This window comes from Cherax quadricarinatus, chromosome 69, assembly GCF_038502225.1.
Source record: "Cherax quadricarinatus isolate ZL_2023a chromosome 69, ASM3850222v1, whole genome shotgun sequence".
NCBI lineage: Eukaryota > Metazoa > Arthropoda > Malacostraca > Decapoda > Parastacidae > Cherax > Cherax quadricarinatus.
In genome coordinates this window covers 22,710,468-22,731,359 of record NC_091360.1, presented here as the reverse complement: position 1 = coordinate 22,731,359, position 20,892 = coordinate 22,710,468, and the positions used below count along the sequence as shown (strand labels likewise).

The following is a 20,892-nucleotide window of genomic DNA, read 5'->3' as shown; positions in this document are numbered from 1 at the left end:
CCCACTACATTACAAACTTCACCCACACAGCAACAACCCATAGTTCCTTACCAGGTCTCCCACTTCCCCAACCCCAATATACTTCCCAGACCACAGTCTTAGAAAAGAAGTTGAAGGTGTGGTATACAAATGCAGATGGAATAACAAACAAGTATGAGGAGTGGCACGAATGAATCAAAGAGACATCCCCAGACATAATAGCACTCACAGAAACAAAACTCACCGGAATAATAACAGATTCAATCTTTCCATCCGGATATCAAATCCTCAGGAAAGACAGAGGGAGGAGAGGGGGAGAAGGAGTTGCACTGCTCATTAAAAACCATTGGGGTTTTGAGAAAATGGAAGGAATGGATGGCATGGGCGAAAGGGACTACTTAGTAGGAACATTCCAGTCTGAGGGACATAAGGTGATAATTGCAGTAATGTACAACCCACCACAGAACTGCAGGAGGCCAAGAGAAGAATACGATGAGAGCAACAGAGCAATGATCGACACACTAGCCGACATGGCCAGGAGAGCACACATGGGGGGAGCAAAGTTACTAGTTATGGGTGATTTCAATCACAAGGAGATTGACTGGGAAAACCTGGAGCCCCATGGGGGTCCCGAAACATGGAGAGCCAAGATGATGGATGTGGTACTGGAGAACCTCATGCATCAACATGTTAGAGACACTACCAGAGAGAGAGGAGAGGATGAACCAGCAAGGTTGGACCTTGTATTCACCATGAGTAGTTCGGACATCGAGGGTATCATGTATGAAAGGCCCCTGGGAGCTAGTGATCATGTGGTTCTGTGCTTCGACTACATAGTTGAGCTCCAAGTGGAGAGAGTAGCAGGAATAGGCTGGGAAAAACCAAACTACAAAAGGGGGAACTACTCAGGCATGAGGAACTTCCTTCAAGACATTCAGTGGGAGAGGGAACTGACAGGAAAACCAGTACAAGAAATGATGGACTATGTAGCAACAAAATGCAAGGAGGCAGAGGAGAGGTTTGTTCCCAAGGGAAACAGAAATAATGGAAAGAACAGAACGAGTCCTTGGTTCACCCAAAGGTGTAGGGAGGTAAAAACTAGGTGTACTAGAGAATGGAAAAGGTACAGAAGACAGAGAACTCAGGAAAATAAAGAAATCAGCCGAAGAGCCAGAAACGAATATGCACAGATAAGAAGGGAGGCTCAGAGACAATATGAAAATGACATAGCATCAAAAGTAAAGACTGACCCGAAGCTGTTGTACAGCCACATCAAGAGGAAAACAACAGTCAAGGACCAGGTAATCAGACTGAGGAAGGGTGATGGGGAATTCACAAGAAACGACCGAGAGGTATGTCAGGAGCTCAACACAAGATTTAAAGAGGTATTTACAGTGGAAACCAGTAGGACTCCAAGAAATCAGAACAGGGGGGCACACCAGCAAGTGCTGGATGAGGTACATATAACCAAGGAGGAGGTGAAGAAGCTGCTATGCGAACTTGACACCTCAAAGGCGGTGGGACCAGACAACATCTCTCCATGGGTCCTTAAAGAGGGAGCAGAGATATTGTGTGAGCCATTAACAAAGATCTTCAACACATCATTTGAAACTGGGCAACTCCCTGAGGTATGGAAAATTGCAAATGTAGTCCCAATTTTTAAAAAGGGAGACAGACATGAGGCACTAAACTACAGACCTGTATCACTAACGTGTATAGTATGCAAGGTCATGGAGAAGATCATCAGGAGGAGAGTGGTGGGGCACCTGGAAAGAAACAAGTGTATAATTGACAACCAGCACGGTTTCAGGGAGGGAAAATCCTGTGTCACAAACCTACTAGAGTTTTATGACAAGGTGACAGAAGTAAGACAAGAGAGAGAGGGATGGATCGACTGCGTATTTTTGGACTGCCAGAAGGCCTTCAACACAGTTCCTCACAAGAGGTTACTGCAAAAGCTAGAGGATCAGGCACACATAACAGGAAAGGCACTGCAATGGATCAGAGAATACCTGACAGGGAGGCAACAACGAGTCATGGTACGCGACGAGGTGTCAGAGTGGGCGCCTGTGACAAGCGGGGTTCCACAGGGGTCAGTCCTAGGACCTGTGCTGTTTTTGGTATATGTGAACGACATAACGGAAGGGATAGACTCAGAAGTGTCCTTGTTTGCAGATGATGTGAAGTTAATGAGAAGAATCAAATCGGACGAGGATCAGGCAGGACTACAAAGAGACCTGGACAGGCTACAAGCCTGGTCCAGCAACTGGCTCCTTGAATTTAACCCTGCCAAATGCAAAGTCATGAAGATTGGGGAAGGGCAAAGAAGACCGCAGACACAATATAGTTTAGATGGCCAAAGACTGCAAACCTCACTCAAGGAAAAAGATCTGGGGGTGAGTATAACACCGAGCATATCTCCTGAGGCGCACATCAATCAGATAACTGCTGCAGCATACGGGCGCCTGGCAAACCTACGGATAGCGTTCCGATACCTCAGTAAGGATTCGTTTAAGACTCTGTATACCATCTATGTCAGGCCCATACTGGAGTATGCAGCACCAGTTTGGAATCCACACCTAGTGAAGCACGTCAAGAAATTAGAGAAAGTGCAAAGGTTTGCAACAAGACTACTCCCTGAGCTACGGGGATTGTCCTATGAAGAAAGGTTGAGGGAAATCGGCCTGACGACACTAGAGGCCAGGAGGGTCAGGGGAGACATGATAACGACATATAAAATACTGCGCGGAATAGACGAGGTGGACAAAGACGGGATGTTCCAGAGATGGGACACAGACACAAGAGGTCACAAATGGAAGTTGAAGACTCAGATGAATCAAAGGGATGTTAGGAAGTATTTCTTCAGTCATAGAGTAGTCAGGCCATGGAATAGCCTAGAAAGTGATGTGGTGGAGGCAGGAACCATACATAGTTTTAAGGCGAGGTATGATAGAGCTCATGGGGCAGGGAGAGAGAGGACCTAGTAGCAATCAGCGAAGAGGCGGGGCCAGGAGCCGTGACTCGACCCCTGCAACCACAAATAGGTGAGTACAAATAGGTGAGTACACACACACACACACACACACACACACACACAACACACACACAACACACACTCAACACACACACACACACACACACACAAACACACACACACAAACACACACACACACACACACACACACACACACACACACACACACAACCAGAGAGAGAGGCGAGGATGAGCCAGCAAGACTGGATCTTGTGTTCACCCTGAGCAGTTCAGACATTGAGGACATCACTTACGAGAGGCCCCTTGGAGCTAGCGATCACGTGGTTCTGAGTTTTGATTATAAAGTAGAGCTACAAGTGGAGAAGGTAACAGGAACTGAAGGGGACAGGCCAAACTTTAAAAGGGGGGACTTCACAGGTATGAGAAACTTCCAGCAGGAGGTTCAGTGGGACAGAGAAATGGTAGGAAAATCAGGAAACGAGATGATGGAATATGTGGCAACAAAGTGCAAGGAGGCAGAGGAAAGGTTTGTTCCCAAGGGAAACAGAAATAATAGGAAGACCAAAACGAGTCCTTGGTTTACCCGAAGGTGTATGGAGGCAAAAACTAAGTGCAACAGAGAATGGAAAAGGTAGAGGAGGCATAGGACCCAGGAAAACAAGGAGATTAGTAGAAGAGCCAGAAACGAGTATGCACAGATAAGGAGGGAGGCCCAGCGACAGTATGAAAACGACATGGCATCGAAAGTCAAATCTGACCCGAAACTGCTGTATAGCCACATTAGGAGGAAGACAACAGTCAAGGACCAGGTGATAAGGCTGAGGAAAGAAGGTGGAGAACTCACAAGAAACGATCAAGAGGTATGTGAGGAGCTCAACACGAGATTTAAGGAAGTATTTACAGTAGAGACAGGAAGGACTCTGGGAGGACAGACCAGATGGGGACGCCAGCAAGGAATACACCAACAAGTGTTGGACGACATACATACAGATGAGGAGGAGGTGAAGAAACTGCTAAGGGACATCGATACCTGAAAGGCAATGGGACCGGACAACATCTCCCCATGGGTCCTTAGAGAGGGAGCAGATATGTTGTGCATGCCACTTACCACAATCTTCAACACGTCCCTGGAAACTGGGCAACTACCTGAGGTATGGAAGACGGCAAATGTAGTTCCCATTTTTAAAAAAGGAGACAGAAAAGAGGCACTAAACTATAGACCTGTGTCATTAACGTGTATAGTATACAAAATTATGTAGAAGATTATCAGGAGGAGAGTGGTGGAGACACCTGGAACGGAACAAGAGTATAAATGCCAACCAGCACGGATTCACGGAAGGCAAATCCTGTGTCACAAACCTTGTGGAGTTTTATGATAAAATAACAGAAGTAAGACACGAGAGAGAGGGGTGGGTTGATTGCATCTTCTTGGACTGCAAGAAGGCCTTTGACACAGTTCCTCACAAGAGATTAGTGCAGAAGCTAGAGCATCAGGCGCATATAACAGGAAGGGCACTGCAATGGATCAGAGAATACCTGACAGGGAGGCAACAACGGGTCATGGTACGTAATGATGTATCACAGTGGGCACCTGTGACGAGCAGGGTCCCACAGGGGTCGGTCCTAGGACCAGTGCTATTTTTGGTATATGTGAACGACATGATGAAAGGGTTAGACTCAGAAGTGTCCCTGTTTGCAGATGTGAAGTTAATGAGGAGAATTAAATCTGATGAGGACCAGGCAGGACTTCAAAGAGACCTGGACAGACTGGACACCTGGTCCAGCAAATGGCTTCTCGAATTTAATCCTGCCAAATGCAAAGTCATGAAGATAGGGGAAGGGCACAGAAGACCACAGACAGAGTATAGGATAGGTGGCCAAAAACTGCAAACCTCACTCAACGAGAAAGATCTTGAGGTGAGTATAACACCGAGCATGTCTCCGGAAGCACACATCAACCAGATAACTGCTGCAGCATATGGGCGCCTGGCAAACCTGAGAACAGCATTCCGATACCTTAGTAAGGAATCGTTCAAGACACTGTACACCGTGTATGTCAGGCCCATACTGGAGTATGCAGCACCTGTTTGGAACCCGCACTTGATAAAGCATGTCAAGAAACTAGAGAAAGTACAAAGGTTTGCCACAAGGTTAGTTCCAGAGCTAAGGGGAATGTCCTATGAAGAAAGATTAAGGGAAATCGGCCTGACGACACTGGAGGACAGGAGGGTGACGGGAGACATGATAACGACATATAAAATACTGCGTGGAATAGACAAGGTGGACAAAGACAGGATGTTCCAGGGAGGGGACACAGAAACAAGAGGCCACAATTGGAAGTTGAAGACACAAATGAGTCAGAGAGATATTAGGAAGTATTTCTTCAGTCATAGAGTTGTAAGGCATTGGAATAGCCTAGAAAATGACGTAGTGGAGGCAGAAACCATACACAGTTTTAAGACGAGGTTTGATAAAGCTCATGGAGCGGGGAGAGAGAGGGCCCAGTAGCAACCGGTGAAGAGGCGGGGCCAGGAGCTAAGACTCGACCCTGCAACCACAAATAGGTGAGTACAAAAAGGTGAGTACACACACACACACACACACACACACACACACACACACACACACACAACACACACACAACACACACACAACACACACAACACACACAAACACACACACACACACACACAACACACACACACACACACACACACACACACACACACACACACACACACACAACACACACACACACACACACACACAAACACACACACACACAATCACAGAAACCAAGTGTTACAAAAAACGCGATTCTAAAAGCTTAGAGATCTCCAGTGAATACTAGAAAGGACTGCCCTTCTAGCATCCAGCCTGTTACTGGGTTTTCGTAACAAGTAGTCAGTATCCTTGTCCAATTATCCATTAGAATTCAGTATAATTCAATAGTGCTTCAGGATTACAACTGGTAGGCTACTAACTAGAGAAATTAAAATTTATTAACTTTATTAAGTCTAGAGGTATATTATCAAATTAAATTAATCATAGCAATCAAAATAAAATCAATCTCTCGAGTTCAATATTATTGTGCTGAAAGCACATATCACATTTATAATTCTTAAGTACCGTCTGGTACATTAACATTTAATAAGATATTACAAATATGTACAAGTAAGTTTGTGTATGCATGTAAGTGCTCTAAGTAGTTCACTATGTCTCACGACTCGACTAGACTTAAACAAGTGACTGACAAAGTCCTCACATAAACTAACTTCTTGACCGACTGGCAACCCGAACAGTCTGCTTGAACAACAAAGAATGCTAAGCCCAATAGCAATGCGATATGCGACTGCGACACAGAATCAGGAACTGGGAGATAATATAACGACACTAAGTAGGGACCATCAGCAGATCCTCCACAAAAGTTACAAAACTCCCATACTAATGAATCTAAGTTCAGCATAGGAAAAACCCGACTGTGACAATACACAGAAACCAGTACAAAATTACGTCAGAAGCTATAGCTAAGGACCTGAGATGTTCAGAGTGTCTAAGAGACACACAACCTCAGTACAACGTCGAAAATCATTAAGTCTATACAATGTTCTGTGAACAGAGTTCTACAGAACTAACAAGAATAATGAGACAGACAATCTGTCCAACCACCAAGCGAGTCTAGAGCAGACTCAATACTTCACGATAGGTGAGGACACCCCCCCCCCTCTCGATCACGTGATAGCCCCGTGGACAGCACAGCTCAGAAGCCGGCAGTATAATGAGCAACAAGCGATAATTACAGTAGTTTGACAATCAAGACTGGAACTGAGCACATATTATGTACATCCTAACAACATAAGTCAAATAAGAATATAAAGCAATATATTTACGATTTAGCTATTATCGCAAATATAAGCAATATAAAATTAAATGAAAAGATAATATACATTATATATATACATAATCATTGTAACCCATTCAGGGGTTGCAACACCAAGCTTACAGGTATGATAACAGATGCCATCTTTCCAGCGGGATACCAGATCCTGAGAAAAGACAGAAGGAACAGGGGGGGTGGAGGAGTGGCATTGCTGATCAAACACTGATGGAATTTTGATGAGCTGGAGAGAGGAGACAGCAGAGAAGAAAGTGATTACATAGCGGGAACGATTCACTCTGGTGGTCCCAAGGTGATAATTGCAGTAATGTATAACCCACCACAGAACAGCAGGAGGCCAAGGCAAGAGAATGATGAGAGCAATAGAGCGATGGTTGACACACTGGCTGCAGTGGCCAGAAGAGCTCATGCATGCAGGGCAAAGCTCCTGATCATGGGCGACTTTAACCACAAGGAGATCGAATGGGAGAACTTGGAGCCACATGGGGGCCAAGATACATGGAGGGCTAAGATGATGGAGGTGGTACTGGAAAACTTCATGTACCAACACGTAAGGGACACTACAAGAGAGAGAGGAGAGGATGAACCAGCAAGACTGGACTTAGTATTCACCTTAAGTAGTGCAGATATCGAGGACATCACATATGAAAGACCCCTTGGGGCCAGCGATCATGTGGTTTTGAGCTTCGAATACACAGTAGAGCTACAAGTGGTGGGGGAAGCAGGAAGGCAAGGACAAATGAAACCAAACTACAGGAAAGGGGACTACACAGGAATGAGGAACTTCCTGAATGAGGTTCAGTGGGACACAGAACTGGCAGGGAAGCCAGTTAATGAGATGATGGAATATGTAGCAACAATGTGCAAGGAGGCTGAGGAGAGGTTTGTACCCAAGGGTAACAGGAATAATGAAAAAGCCAGGATGAGCCCATGGTTCACCCAAAGATGCAAGGAGGCAAAAACCATGTGCGCTAGGGAATGGAAGAAATATAGAAGGCAAAGGACCCAGGAGAATAAGGAGAGCAGTCGTAGAGCCAGAAACGAATATGCACAGATAAGAAGGGAGGCCCAACGTCAATATGAAAACGACATAGCAGCAAAAGCCAAATCTGACCCGAAGATGTTATACAGCCACATCAGGAAGAAAACAACTGTTAAGGACCAGGTAATCAGGCTAAGGAAGGAAGGAGGAGAGACAAGAAATGACCGTGAATTATGTGAGGAACTCAACAAGAGATTCAAAGAAGTGTTCACAGAGGAGACAGAAGGGGCTCCAGAAAGACGGAGAGGTGGGGTACACCACCATGTGCTGGACATAGTACACACAACCGAGGAAGAAGTGAAGAGGCTTCTGAGTGAGCTAGATACCTTAAAGGCAATGGGGCCAGATAACATCTCTCCATGGGTCCTGAGAGAGGGAGCAGAGGCGCTATGTGTACCCCTAACAACAATATTCAATACATCTACTGAAACAGGGAGATTGCCTGAGGCATGGAAGAAAGCAAATGTGGTCCCAATCTTTAAAAAGGAGACAGACATGAAGCACTAAACTACAGACCAGTGTCACTGACATGTATAGCATGCAGAATCATAGAAAAGATTGTCAGGAGAAGAATGGTGGAACATCTAGAAAGGAATCATCTCATCACAAGCAGACAACATGGTTTCAGAGACGGGAAATCCTGTGTCACAAACCTACTGGAGTTCTATGACATGGTGACAGCAGTAAGACAAGAGAGAGAGGGGTGGGTGGATTGCATTTCCTTGGACTGCAAGAAGGCGATTGACACAGTACCACACAAGAGATTAGTGCAAAAACTGGAGGACCAAGCAGGGATAACAGGGAAGGCACTGCAATGGATCAGGGAATACTTGTCAGGAAGACAGCAGCGAGTAATGGTACGTGGTGAGATGTCAGAGTGGGCACCTGTGACCAGCGGGGTCCCACAGGGGTCAGTCCTAGGACCAGTGCTGTTTCTGGTATTTGTGAACGACATGACGGAAGGAATAAACTCCGAGGTGTCCCTGTTTGCAGATGACGTGAAGTTGATGAGAAGAGTTCAGTCGATCGAAGACCAGGCAGAACTACAAAGGGATCTGGATAGGCTGCAGACCTGGTCCAGCAACTGGCTCCTGGAGTTCAATCCCACCAAGTGCAAAGTCATGAGGATTGGGGAAGGACAAAGAAGACCGCAGACGGAGTACAGTCTAGGGGCCAGAGACTACAAACATCACTCAAGGAAAAAGATCTTGGGGTGAGTATAACACCAGGCACATCTCCTGAAGCGCACATCAACCAAATAACTGCTGCAGTATATGGGCGCCTAGCAAACATCAGAACAGCATTCCGACATCTTAATAAGGAATCGTTCAGGACCCTGTACACTGTGTACGTTAGGCCCATATTGGAGTATGCGGCACCAGTTTGGAACCCACACCTAGCCAAGCATGTAAAGAAACTAGAGAAAGTGCAAAGGTTTGCAACAAGACTAGTCCCAGAGTTAAGAGGTATGTCCTATGATGAGAGGTTAAGGGAAATCAACCTGACGACATTGGAGGACAGGAGAGATAGGGGGGACATGATAACGACTTACAAAATACTGAGAGGAATTGACAAGGTGGACAAAGACAGGATGTTCCAGAGACTGGACACAGCAACACGGGGACACAGTTGGAAGCTGAAGACACAGATGAATCAAAGGGATGTTAGGAAGTATTTCTTCAGCCACAGAGTAATCAGTAAGTGGAATAATTTGGGAAGTGATGTAGTGGAGGCAGGATCCATACATAGCTTTAAGCAGAGGTACGATAAAGCTCATGGTTCAGGGGGAGTGACCTAATAGCGACCAGTGAAGAGGCGAGGCCAGGAGCTTGGACTCGACCCCTGCAACCTCAACTAGATGAGTCAACTAGGTGAGTACACACACACAACACACACACACACACACACACACACAACACACACACAACACACACACAACACACACACACACACACAACACACAACACACACACACACACACACACACACACAACACACACACACAACACACACACACACACACACACACACACACACACACACACACACACACACACACACACAACACACACACACACACACATATACACAGAGAAATGGTAGGAAAATCAGTAAACGAGATGATGGAATATGTGGCAACAAAGTGCAAGGAGGCAGAGGAAAGTTTTGTTCCCAAGGGAAACAGAAATAATAGGAAGACCAAAACGAGTCCTTGGTTTACCCGAAGGTGTAGGGAGGCAAAAACTAAGTGCAACAGAGAATGGAAAAGGTACAGGAGGCATAGGACCCAGGAAAACAAGGAGATTAGTAGAAGAGCCAGAAACGAGTATGCACAGATAAGGAGGGAGGCCCAGCGACAGTATGAAAACGACATAGCATCGAAAGTCAAATCTGACCCGAAACTGTTGTATAGCCACATTAGGAGGAAGACAACAGTCAAGGACCAGGTGATAAGGCTGAGGAAAGAAGGTGGAGAACTCACAAGAAACGATCAAGAGGTATGTGAGGAGCTCAACACGAGATTTAAGGAAGTATTTACAGTAGAGACAGGAAGGACTCTGGGGGGACAGACCAGATGGGGACACCAGCAAGGAATACACCAACAAGTGTTGGACGACATACATACAGATGAGGAGGAGGTGAAGAAACTGCTAAGGGACATCGATACCTCAAAGGCAATGGGACCGGACATCTCCCCGTGGGTCCTTAGACAGGGAGCAGATATGTTGTGCATGCCACTTACCACAATCTTCAACACGTCTCTGGTATGGAAGACGGCAAATGTAGTTCCCATTTTTAAAAAAGGAGACAGAAAAGAGGCACTAAACTATAGACCTGTGTCATTGACGTGTATAGTATGCAAAACTATGGAGAAGATTATCAGGAGGAGAGTGGTGGAGCACCTGGAACTGAACAAGAGTATAAATGCCAACCAGCACGGATTCACGGAAGGCAAATCCTGTGTCACAAACCTTCTGGAGTTTTATGATAAAATAACAGAAGTAAGACACGAGAGAGAGGGGTGGGTTGATTGCATCTTCTTGGACTGCAAGAAGGCCTTTGACACAGTTCCTCACAAGAGATTAGTGCAGAAGCTAGAGCATCAGGCGCATATAACAGGAAGGGCACTGCAATGGATCAGAGAATACCTGACAGGGAGGAAACAACGAGTCATGGTACGTAATGATGTATCACAGTGGGCACCTGTGACGAGCGGGGTCCCACAGGGGTCGGTCCTAGGACCAGTGCTATTTTTGGTGGACAAAGACAGGATGTTCCAGGGAGGGAACACAGAAACAAGAGGCCACAATTGGAAGTTGAAGACACAAATGAGTCAGAGAGATATTAGGAAGTATTTCTTCAGTCATAGAGTTGTAAGGCAGTGGAATAGCCTAGAAAATGACGTAGTGGAGGCAGGAACCATACACAGTTTTAAGACGAGGTTTGATAAAGCTCATGGAGCGGTGAGAGAGAGGGCCCAGTAGCAACCGGTGATGAGGCGGGGCCAGGAGCTAAGACTCGACCCCTGCAACCACAAATAGGTGAGTACAAATAGGTGAGTACACACACACCTGGAAAGGAATAAGATTATAAATGAAAACCAGCATGGGTTCATGGAAGGCAAATCTTGTATCACAAACCTACTGGAGTTTTATGACAAGGTAACAGAAGTAAGACACGAGAGAGAGGGTTGGGTAGATTGCGTTTTCCTAGACTGCAGGAAGGCCTTTGACACAGTTCCCCTCAAGAGATTAGTGCAGAAGCTGGAGAATCAGGTGCACGTAAAAGGGAGGGCACTGCAATGGATAAGAGAATACCTGACAGGGAGGCAGCAACGAGTCATGGTACGTGAAGAGGTATCACAGTGGGCGCCTGTTACGAGCGGGGTCCCACAGGGGTCAGTTCTAGGACCAGTGCTGTTTTTGATATATGTGAACGACATGATGGAAGGAATAGACTCTGAAGTGTCCCTGTTCGCAGATGACGTGAAGTTTATGAGAAGAATTAAATCGGACGAGGATGAGGCAGGACTGCAAAGAGACCTGGACAGGCTGGACATGTGGTCCAGCAACTGGCTTCTCGAATTCAATCCAGCCAAATGCAAAGTCATGAAGATTGGGGAGGGGCAAAGAAGACCACAGACAGAGTATAGGCTCGGTGGACAAAGACTACAAACCTCACTCAGGGAGAAAGACCTTGGGGTTACCATAACACCGAGCACATCACCGGAGGCACACATCAACCAAATAACCGCTGCAGCATACGGGCGCCTGGCAAACCTGAGAAAAACGTTCCGATACCTTAATAAGGAATCGTTCAAGACACTGTACACTGTGTATGTTAGGCCCATACTGGAGTATGCAGCACCAGTCTGGAACCCACACCTGGTCAAACACGTCAAGAAGTTAGAGAAAGTACAAAGGTTTGCAACAAGGCTAGTCCCAGAGCTAAAGGGAATGTCGTATGAGGAAAGGTTAAGGGAAATCGGACTGACGACACTGGAGGACAGAAGGGTCAGGGGAGACATGATAACGACATACAAGATACTGCGGGGAATAGACAAGGTGGACAGAGATAGGATGTTCCAGAGAGGGGACACAGGGACAAGGGGTCACAACTGGAAGCTGAAGACTCAGACGAGTCACAGGGACGTTAGGAAGTATTTCTTCAGTCATAGAGTTGTCAGCAAGTGGAATAGCCTAGTAAGTGAAGTAGTGGAGGCAGGAACCATACATAGTTTTAAGAAGAGGTATGACAAAGCTCAGGAAGCAGAGAGAGAGAGGATCCAGTAGCGATCAGTGAAGAGGCGGGGCCAAGAGCTGAGTCTCGACCCCTGCAACCACAATTAGGTGAGTACAATTAGGTGAGTACACACACACACACACACACACACACACACAGCACACACACACACACACACACACGCACACACACACACACACACACACACACACACACACACACACACTCACACACACACACAACACACACACACAATTAACCGCCAAGCTGAATGTGAATGGTCTAACTCTCATTGCACGATAAAGAATAGGCACTCAAGTATTCAATAAGGTTTAGCAAATGGTAATCCATTGAACAAGGATTAACTCACTATAAGCAGGTCGAGCATAGGCAACACTGTAAGGGTGGGAGTAAGGTCACAAGAGGTTGTGGACACAAGCGACAACTGAGAATCTACATTACACTCCAAGCACAAGCCACCTACTTTTCAGACACATAATAAACCCACACATAATTCGACACATAATTACACACACACACACACACACACTCATACACACACACACACCCACATACACACACACAGACACACACACACACACACACACACACACACACACATATTTATATACACACACATACACAAACACACACACACAAACACACACACACACACACACAAACACACACACACACACACATACACACACACACACAGTACACACATACATACACACACACACACACACACACACACACACACACACACACACACACACACACTGTAAGTAAGTGCTGGTAAGTCCCAGGAGGTTGGGGGTCAGGTCACAAGAAGGTGTGGGCAGCCAAGGACCACTGAGACTTACATTACAACGCACAAGCCACCTACTTTTCGGTACATAATAAACCTACACATAATTCCACACAAAATTACACACAAAATTACACACACACACACACACACACACACACACACACACATACATCCAAACAAGAGAGGAGTACGAAGAAAACAACAGGGTGATGGTGGACACACTGGCTGAGGTGGCAAGAAGAGCTCACTCGAGCAGAGCAAAGTTACTGGTAATGGGCGATTTCAACCACAGGGAGATCGACTGGGAAAACCTGGAGCCACATGGGGGTCCTGAAACATGGAGAGCCAAGATGATGGATGTGGTACTTGAAAACATCATGCATCAACATGTCAGGGACACAACCAGAGAGAGAGGGGAGGATGAGCCAGTGGGACAGAGAAATGGTAGGAAAATCAGTAAACGAGATGATGGAATATGTGGCAACAAAGTGCAAGGAGGCAGAGGAAAGTTTTGTTCCCAAGGGAAACGGAAATAATAGGAAGACCAAAACGAGTCCTTGGTTTACCCGAAGGTGTAGGGAGGCAAAAACTAAGTGCAACAGAGAATGGAAAAGGTACAGGAGGCATAGGACCCAGGAAAACAAGGAGATTAGTAGAAGAGCCAGAAACGAGTATGCACAGATAAGGAGGGAGGCCCAGCGACAGTATGAAAACGACATAGCATCGAAAGTCAAATCTGACCCGAAACTGCTGTATAGCCACATTAGGAGGAAGACAACAGTCAAGGACCAGGTGATAAGGCTGAGGAAGGAAGGTGGAGAACTCACAAGAAACGATCAAGAGGTATGTGAGGAGCTCAACACGAGATTTAAGGAAGTATTTACAGTAGAGACAGGAAGGACTCTGGGGGGACAGACCAGATGGGGACACCAGGAAGGAATACACCAACAAGCGTTGGACGACATACATACAGATGAGGAGGAGGTGAAGAAACTGCTAAGGGACATCGATACCTCAAAGGCAATGGGACCAGACAACATCTCCCCGTGGGTCCTTAGAGAGGGAGCAGATATGTTGTGCGTGCCACTTACCACAATCTTCAACACATCCCTGGAAACTTGGCAACTACCTGAGGTATGGAAGACAGCAAATGTAGTTCCCATTTTTAAAAAAGGAGACAGAAAAGAGGCACTAAACTATAGACCTGTGTCATTGACGTGTATAGTATGCAAAATTATGGAGAAGATTATCAGGAGGAGAGTGGTGGAGCACCTGGAACGGAACAGGAGTATAAATGCCAACCAGCACGGATTCACGGAAGGCAAATCCTGTGTCACAAACCTTCTGGAGTTTTATGATAAAATAACAGAAGTAAGACAAGAGAGAGAGGGGTGGGTTGATTGCATCTTCTTGGACTGCAAGAAGGCCTTTGACACAGTTCCTCACAAGAGATTAGTGCAGAAGCTAGAGCATCAGGCGCATATAACAGGAAGGGCACTGCAATGGATCAGAGAATACCTGACAGGGAGGCAACAACGAGTCATGGTACGTAATGATGTATCACAGTGGGCACCTGTGACGAGCGGGGTCCCACAGGGGTCGGTCCTAGCACCAGTGCTATTTTTGGTATATGTGAACGACATGACGGAAGGGTTAGACTCAGAAGTGTCCCTGTTTGCAGATGATGTGAAGTTAATGAGGAGAATTAAATCTGATGAGGACCAGGCAGGACTTCAAAGAGACCTGGACAGACTGGACACCTGGTCCAGCAAATGGCTTCTCGAATTTAATCCTGCCAAATGCAAAGTCATGAAGATGGGGGAGGGGCACAGAAGACCACAGACAGAGTATAGGCTAGGTGGCCAAAGACTGCAAACCTCACTCAAGGAGAAAGATCTTGGGGTGAGTATAACACCGAGCATGTCTCCGGAAGCACACATCAATCAGATAACTGCTGCAGCATATGGGCGCCTGGCAAACCTGAGAACAGCAGTCCGATACCTTAGTAAGGAATCATTCAAGACACTGTACACCGTGTATGTCAGGCCCATACTGGAGTATGCAGCACCTGTTTGGAACCCGCACTTGATAAAGCACGTCAGGAAACTAGAGAAAGTACAAAGGTTTGCGACAAGGTTAGTTCCAGAGCTAAGGGGAATGTCCTATGAAGAAAGATTAAGGGAAATCGGCCTGACCTCACTGGAGGACAGGAGGGTCAGGGGAGACATGATAACGACATATAAAATACTGCGTGGAATAGACAAGGTGGACAAAGAGAGGATGTTCCAGGGAGGGGACACAGAAACAAGAGGCCACAATTAGAAGTTGAAGACACAAATGAGTCAGAGAGATAGTAGGAAGTATTTCTTCAGTCATAGAGTTGTAAGGCAGTGGAATAGCCTAGAAAATGACGTAATGGAGGCAGGAACCATACACAGTTTTAAGACGATGTTTGATAAAGCTCATGGAGCAGGGAGAGAGAGGGCCTAGTAGCAACCGGTGAAGAGGCGGGGCCAGGAGCTAGGACTCTACCCCTGCAACCACAAATAGGTGAGTACACATATACACTCCCCCCTCACCACCGACATCTCACTACTTCCCCTGATCCCTCCCCTCCCTCAATCACCCTCCCCTCCCCCATTCACCCTAAACCCTCCCCACCCCTCCCCACTCCGCTCCCACATAGCCACAGTTCCTCCACTACTTCCCCCCCCCACACTCTGACATACACACTACTAACCTAACATACAGAACTACATAGGTTTCCCACTCTGAGGTAATCAGGAAAAAACAAAAATGGGTTGCCAGAGAGCAACAAGAAAAACCAAGGGACAGGAGGAGGAAACTGCAAAGGAAGACTGGGCAGCAGAGCTCATAAAAAGGGATCATGAATGGGAAAAGAAACTAGAAGAACTTAGCATGAGAATGGAAGAGAGGATAGATATGGAAAGCAGGAAGTGGGAGGTGCATGTCAAAGCAGCAGAAGCTAGGATACAGAGTTTAGAAGAGGAATTGAAAAATCTGAAACAGCCTAAAGAACTAAAGAACATTTTGGGATTGACAACAGAGACTGCTTCCTCAGCCACAAACAAGGGGACTGTAGGGAAAGAAGGGGCACAGCTGCATGGAGAAGCTTTATCAGAGGAGACTGTAGCAAATGAAAGAGCTAAGCTTTATGTGGAGGCCCTAACAGACAACAACAGAGCCCAAGGAAAGCCGAGAAGGGGAAATGACAGGCCACTGAGCCCAAGTACGAGAGTGAGCAAGGAGATAGGCAGGCTGTTGGGCGCTCCCCACATTATCTGTAATTATACGTACTACCAGCCTACGTGAGTATTACTTTACCCTATCCACGTATCGAACTCCCACATGATACCCCTCAAGGAAGGTTCCTTGATGTTGGTGAGGGGCTCTTGATTTAGGGAATTGGATCTGTGCTCCAGTTCCCCAAATTAAGCCTGAATGCCTTCCACATCCCCCCCCAGGCGCTGTATAATCCTCCGGGTTTAGCGCTTCCCCCTTGATTGTAATAATAATAATCCCACATGATAGATGTGGTACTGGAAAACCTCATGCATCAACATGTTAGAGACACTACCAGAGAGAGAGGAGAGGATGAACCAGCAAGGTTGGACCTTGTATTCACCATGAGTAGTTCGGACATCGAGGGTATCATGTATGAGAGGCCCCTGGGAGCTAGTGATCATGTGGTTCTGTGCTTCGACTACATAGTTGAGCTCCAAGTGGAGAGAGTAGCAGGAATAGGCTGGGAAAAACCAAACTACAAAAGGGGGAACTACTCAGGCATGAGGAACTTCCTTCAAGACATTCAGTGGGAGAGGGAACTGACAGGAAAACCAGTACAAGAAATGATGGACTATGTAGCAACAAAATGCAAGGAGGCAGAGGAGAGGTTTGTTCCCAAGGGAAACAGAAATAATGGGAAGAACAGAACGAGTCCTTGGTTCACCCAAAGGTATAGGGAGGCAAAAACTAGGTGTACTAGAGAATGGAAAAGGTACAGAACACAGAGAACTCAGGAAAATAAAGAAATCAGCCGAAGAGCCAGAAACGAATATGCACAGATAAGAAGGGAGGCTCAGAGACAATATGAAAATGACATAGCATCAAAAGTAAAGACTGACCCGAAGCTGTTGTACAGCCACATCAGGAGGAAAACAACAGTCAAGGACCAGGTAATCAGACTGAGGAAGGGTGATGGGGAATTCACAAGAAACGACCGAGAGGTTTGTCAGGAGCTCAACACAAGATTTAAAGTGGTATTTACAGTGGAAACCAGTAGGACTCCAAGAAATCAGAACAGGGGGGCACACCAGCAAGTGCTGGATGAGGTACATATAACCAAGGAGGAGGTGAAGAAGCTGCTATGCGAACTTGACACCTCAAAGGCGGTGGAACCAGACAACATCTCTCCAAGGGTCCTTAAAGAGGGAGCAGAAATATTGTGTGAGCCATTAACAAAGATCTTCAACACATCATTTGAAACTGGGCAACTCCCTGAGGTATGGAAAATGGCAAATGTAGTCCCAATTTTTAAAAAGGGAGACAGACATGAGGCACTAAACTACAGACCTGTATCACTAACGTTTATAGTATCCAAGGTCATTGAGAAGATCATCAGGAGGAGAGTGGTGGGGCACCTGGAAAGAAACAAGTGTATAATTGACAACCAGCATGGTTTCAGGGAAGGAAAATCCTGTGTCACAAACCTAGTAGAGTTTTATGACAAGGTGACAGAAGTAAGACAAGAGAGAGAGGGGTGGATCGACTGCATATTTTTGGACTGCAAGAAGGCCTTCGACACAGTTCCTCACAAGAGGTTACTGCAAAAGCTAGAGGACCAGGCACACATAACAGGAAAGGCACTGCAATGGATCAGAGAATATCTGACAGGGAGGCAACAACGAGTCATGGTACGCGACGAGGTGTCAGAGTGGGCGCCTGTGACAAGCGGGGTTCCACAGGGGTCAGTCCTAGGACCTGTGCTGTTCTTGGTATATGTGAACGACATAACGGAAGGGATAGACTCAGAAGTGTCCTTGTTTGCAGATGATGTGAAGTTAATGAGAAGAATCAAATCGGACGAGGATCAGGCAGGACTACAAAGAGACCTGGACAGGCTACAAGCCTGGTCCAGCAGCTGGCTCCTTGAATTTAACCCTGCCAAATGCAAAGTCATAAAGATTGGGGAAGGGCAAAGAAGACCGCAGACACAATATAGTTTAGATGGCCAAAGACTGCAAACCTCACTCAAGGAAAAAGATCTGGGGGTGAGTATAACACCGAGCATTTCTCCTGAGGCGCACATCAATCAGATAACTGCTGCAGCATACGGGCGCCTGGCAAACCTACGGATAGCGTTCCGATACCTCAGTAAGGATTCGTTTAAGACTGTATACCATCTACGTCAGGCCCATACTGGAGTATGCAGCACCAGTTTGGAATCCACACCTAGTCAAGCACGTCAAGAAATTAGAGAAAGTGCAAAGGTTTGCAACAAGACTAGTCCCAGAGCTACGGGGATTGTCCTATGAAGAAAGGTTGAGGGAAATCGGCCTGACGACACTGGAGGACAGGAGGGTCAGGGGAGACATGATAACGACATATAAAATACTGCGCAGAATAGACGAGGTGGACAAAGACGGGATGTTCCAGAGATGGGACACAGACACTAGAGGTCACAATTGGAAGTTGAAGACTCAGATGAATCAAAGGGATGTTAGGAAGTATTTCTTCAGTCATAGAGTAGTCAGGCCATGGAATAGCCTAGAAAGTGATGTAGTGGAGGCAGGAACCATACATAGTTTTAAGGCGAGGTATGATAGAGCTCATGGGGCAGGGAGAGAGAGGACCTAGTAGCAATCAGCGAAGAGGCGGGGCCAGGAGCTGTGACTCGACCCCTGCAACCACAAATAGGTGAGTACAAATAGGTGAGTACACACACAACACACACACACACACACACACACACACACACACACACACACACACACACACACACACACACACACACACACACACCACACACACACACACACACACACACAACACACACACACACACACACACACACACACACACACACACACATACACACACACTTATACCAAGGTATCTAAGAGAAACATTATAATTACAGGTGCCTCAACTGACGATGCAAGGCGGCATTCCCACTGATACTTCAGGTGTGTTCAAAGGATTTTCGTAATAATTTTCTCTGTCCAGCTGAAAATATTTTTGTCATAAAAATTTTGATATGCAGATAGTAGATTAATACACAGTAACTACCACTGGAAGTTTTACTCTCCTTATATATAAGTATATAACGAACCTCCTGTGTGCTTGACGTTGTACCAGAACTTTTATCTTTGTCTCATTAACAGGTAAAATAATAGGTAAATCATACAAATTGCTATATACATCCAGTATACACAAGATGTATATGAATGTATATGTCTATGTGTCAGTGCACCACTCAGAAACAAGCGGGTATATTACTGAGAAAGATCGCATTCAGCAGGACTCGATACGGCTACTGGGGACGGTCAAGATTCCCAGGCAGCGCTCTTATCTAATCAGCCACACAAATCTATGCTTGAAGCTGACTGACGTTCTCGGGCTGGGAAAGAAACATGGCTTGTGAACCAGGCTACCCAGTTTATGTGGCATTCATGTCTGGGTGGATAAGAGCGCTGCCTGGGAATCTTGACCATCCCCAGTAGCAATATCGAGTCCTGCTGACTGCGATCTTTCTCTGTGTATATCAGATTGCACAATCATTTGATTTTTCTTCAGTATTTCTTAATCATTCTCATTTTTGTCATATTTCCTTTCAAATTCCATGAAAATAAATACTATCCTCTCTGTTTAAGCAAGGAGTGTCATGCAAGGTGATAATAACCTACTCTCAAACATTTACCAAGAATAGATAAATTAGATAACATTTCATAGTGAACTGAAATGGCTACCTGAGTGTAGCAGGATGTTGCAGGCGACTCATACAGGTATGTTAGGTAACGGAAGTACAGCAGCCTCCACCATCCATCAGTAAGTACCTAAGGACTATTAATAAGATAAGAGTTTAGTTCGGATTTTTAACCCCGGGAGGTTAGCCCCCCAGGATAACCCAAGAATATCAGTACATCATCGAGAGACTGTCTGTCTTATTACCATTGTGGTCCTCAATCTTGTCCCCCAGGATGCCGCCCACAGCAGTCCACTAACACCCTGGTACCTACTTGCTTGCTAGGTGAACAGGACAACATGTGTCACGAAATGCTTCGAATGTTTCCACCCTTGCCGGGCACTAGCAGTAAGTAGGTACCTGGGTGTTAGTGGCACTTGTTTGATGAGTGCCCACCCAATGGGCACTCATCAAACAAGTGCCCACTGCTCACAGT

The 20,892-nt window shown here is 46.1% G+C and overlaps 1 protein-coding gene across 1 annotated transcript in view; it reads left to right on the top strand.

The window, feature by feature from the left end:
• Dnali1 (Putative inner dynein arm light chain, axonemal Dnali1) overlaps positions 1–20,892 on the top strand; it is a 93,929-nt gene that overhangs the window by 59,081 nt on the left and 13,956 nt on the right. Inside the window, exon 2 of the mRNA XM_070099779.1 lies at positions 19,632–19,677. Coding sequence (XP_069955880.1) covers positions 19,632–19,677 — 46 coding nt within the window. The remainder of the gene's footprint in view (positions 1–19,631; positions 19,678–20,892) is intronic.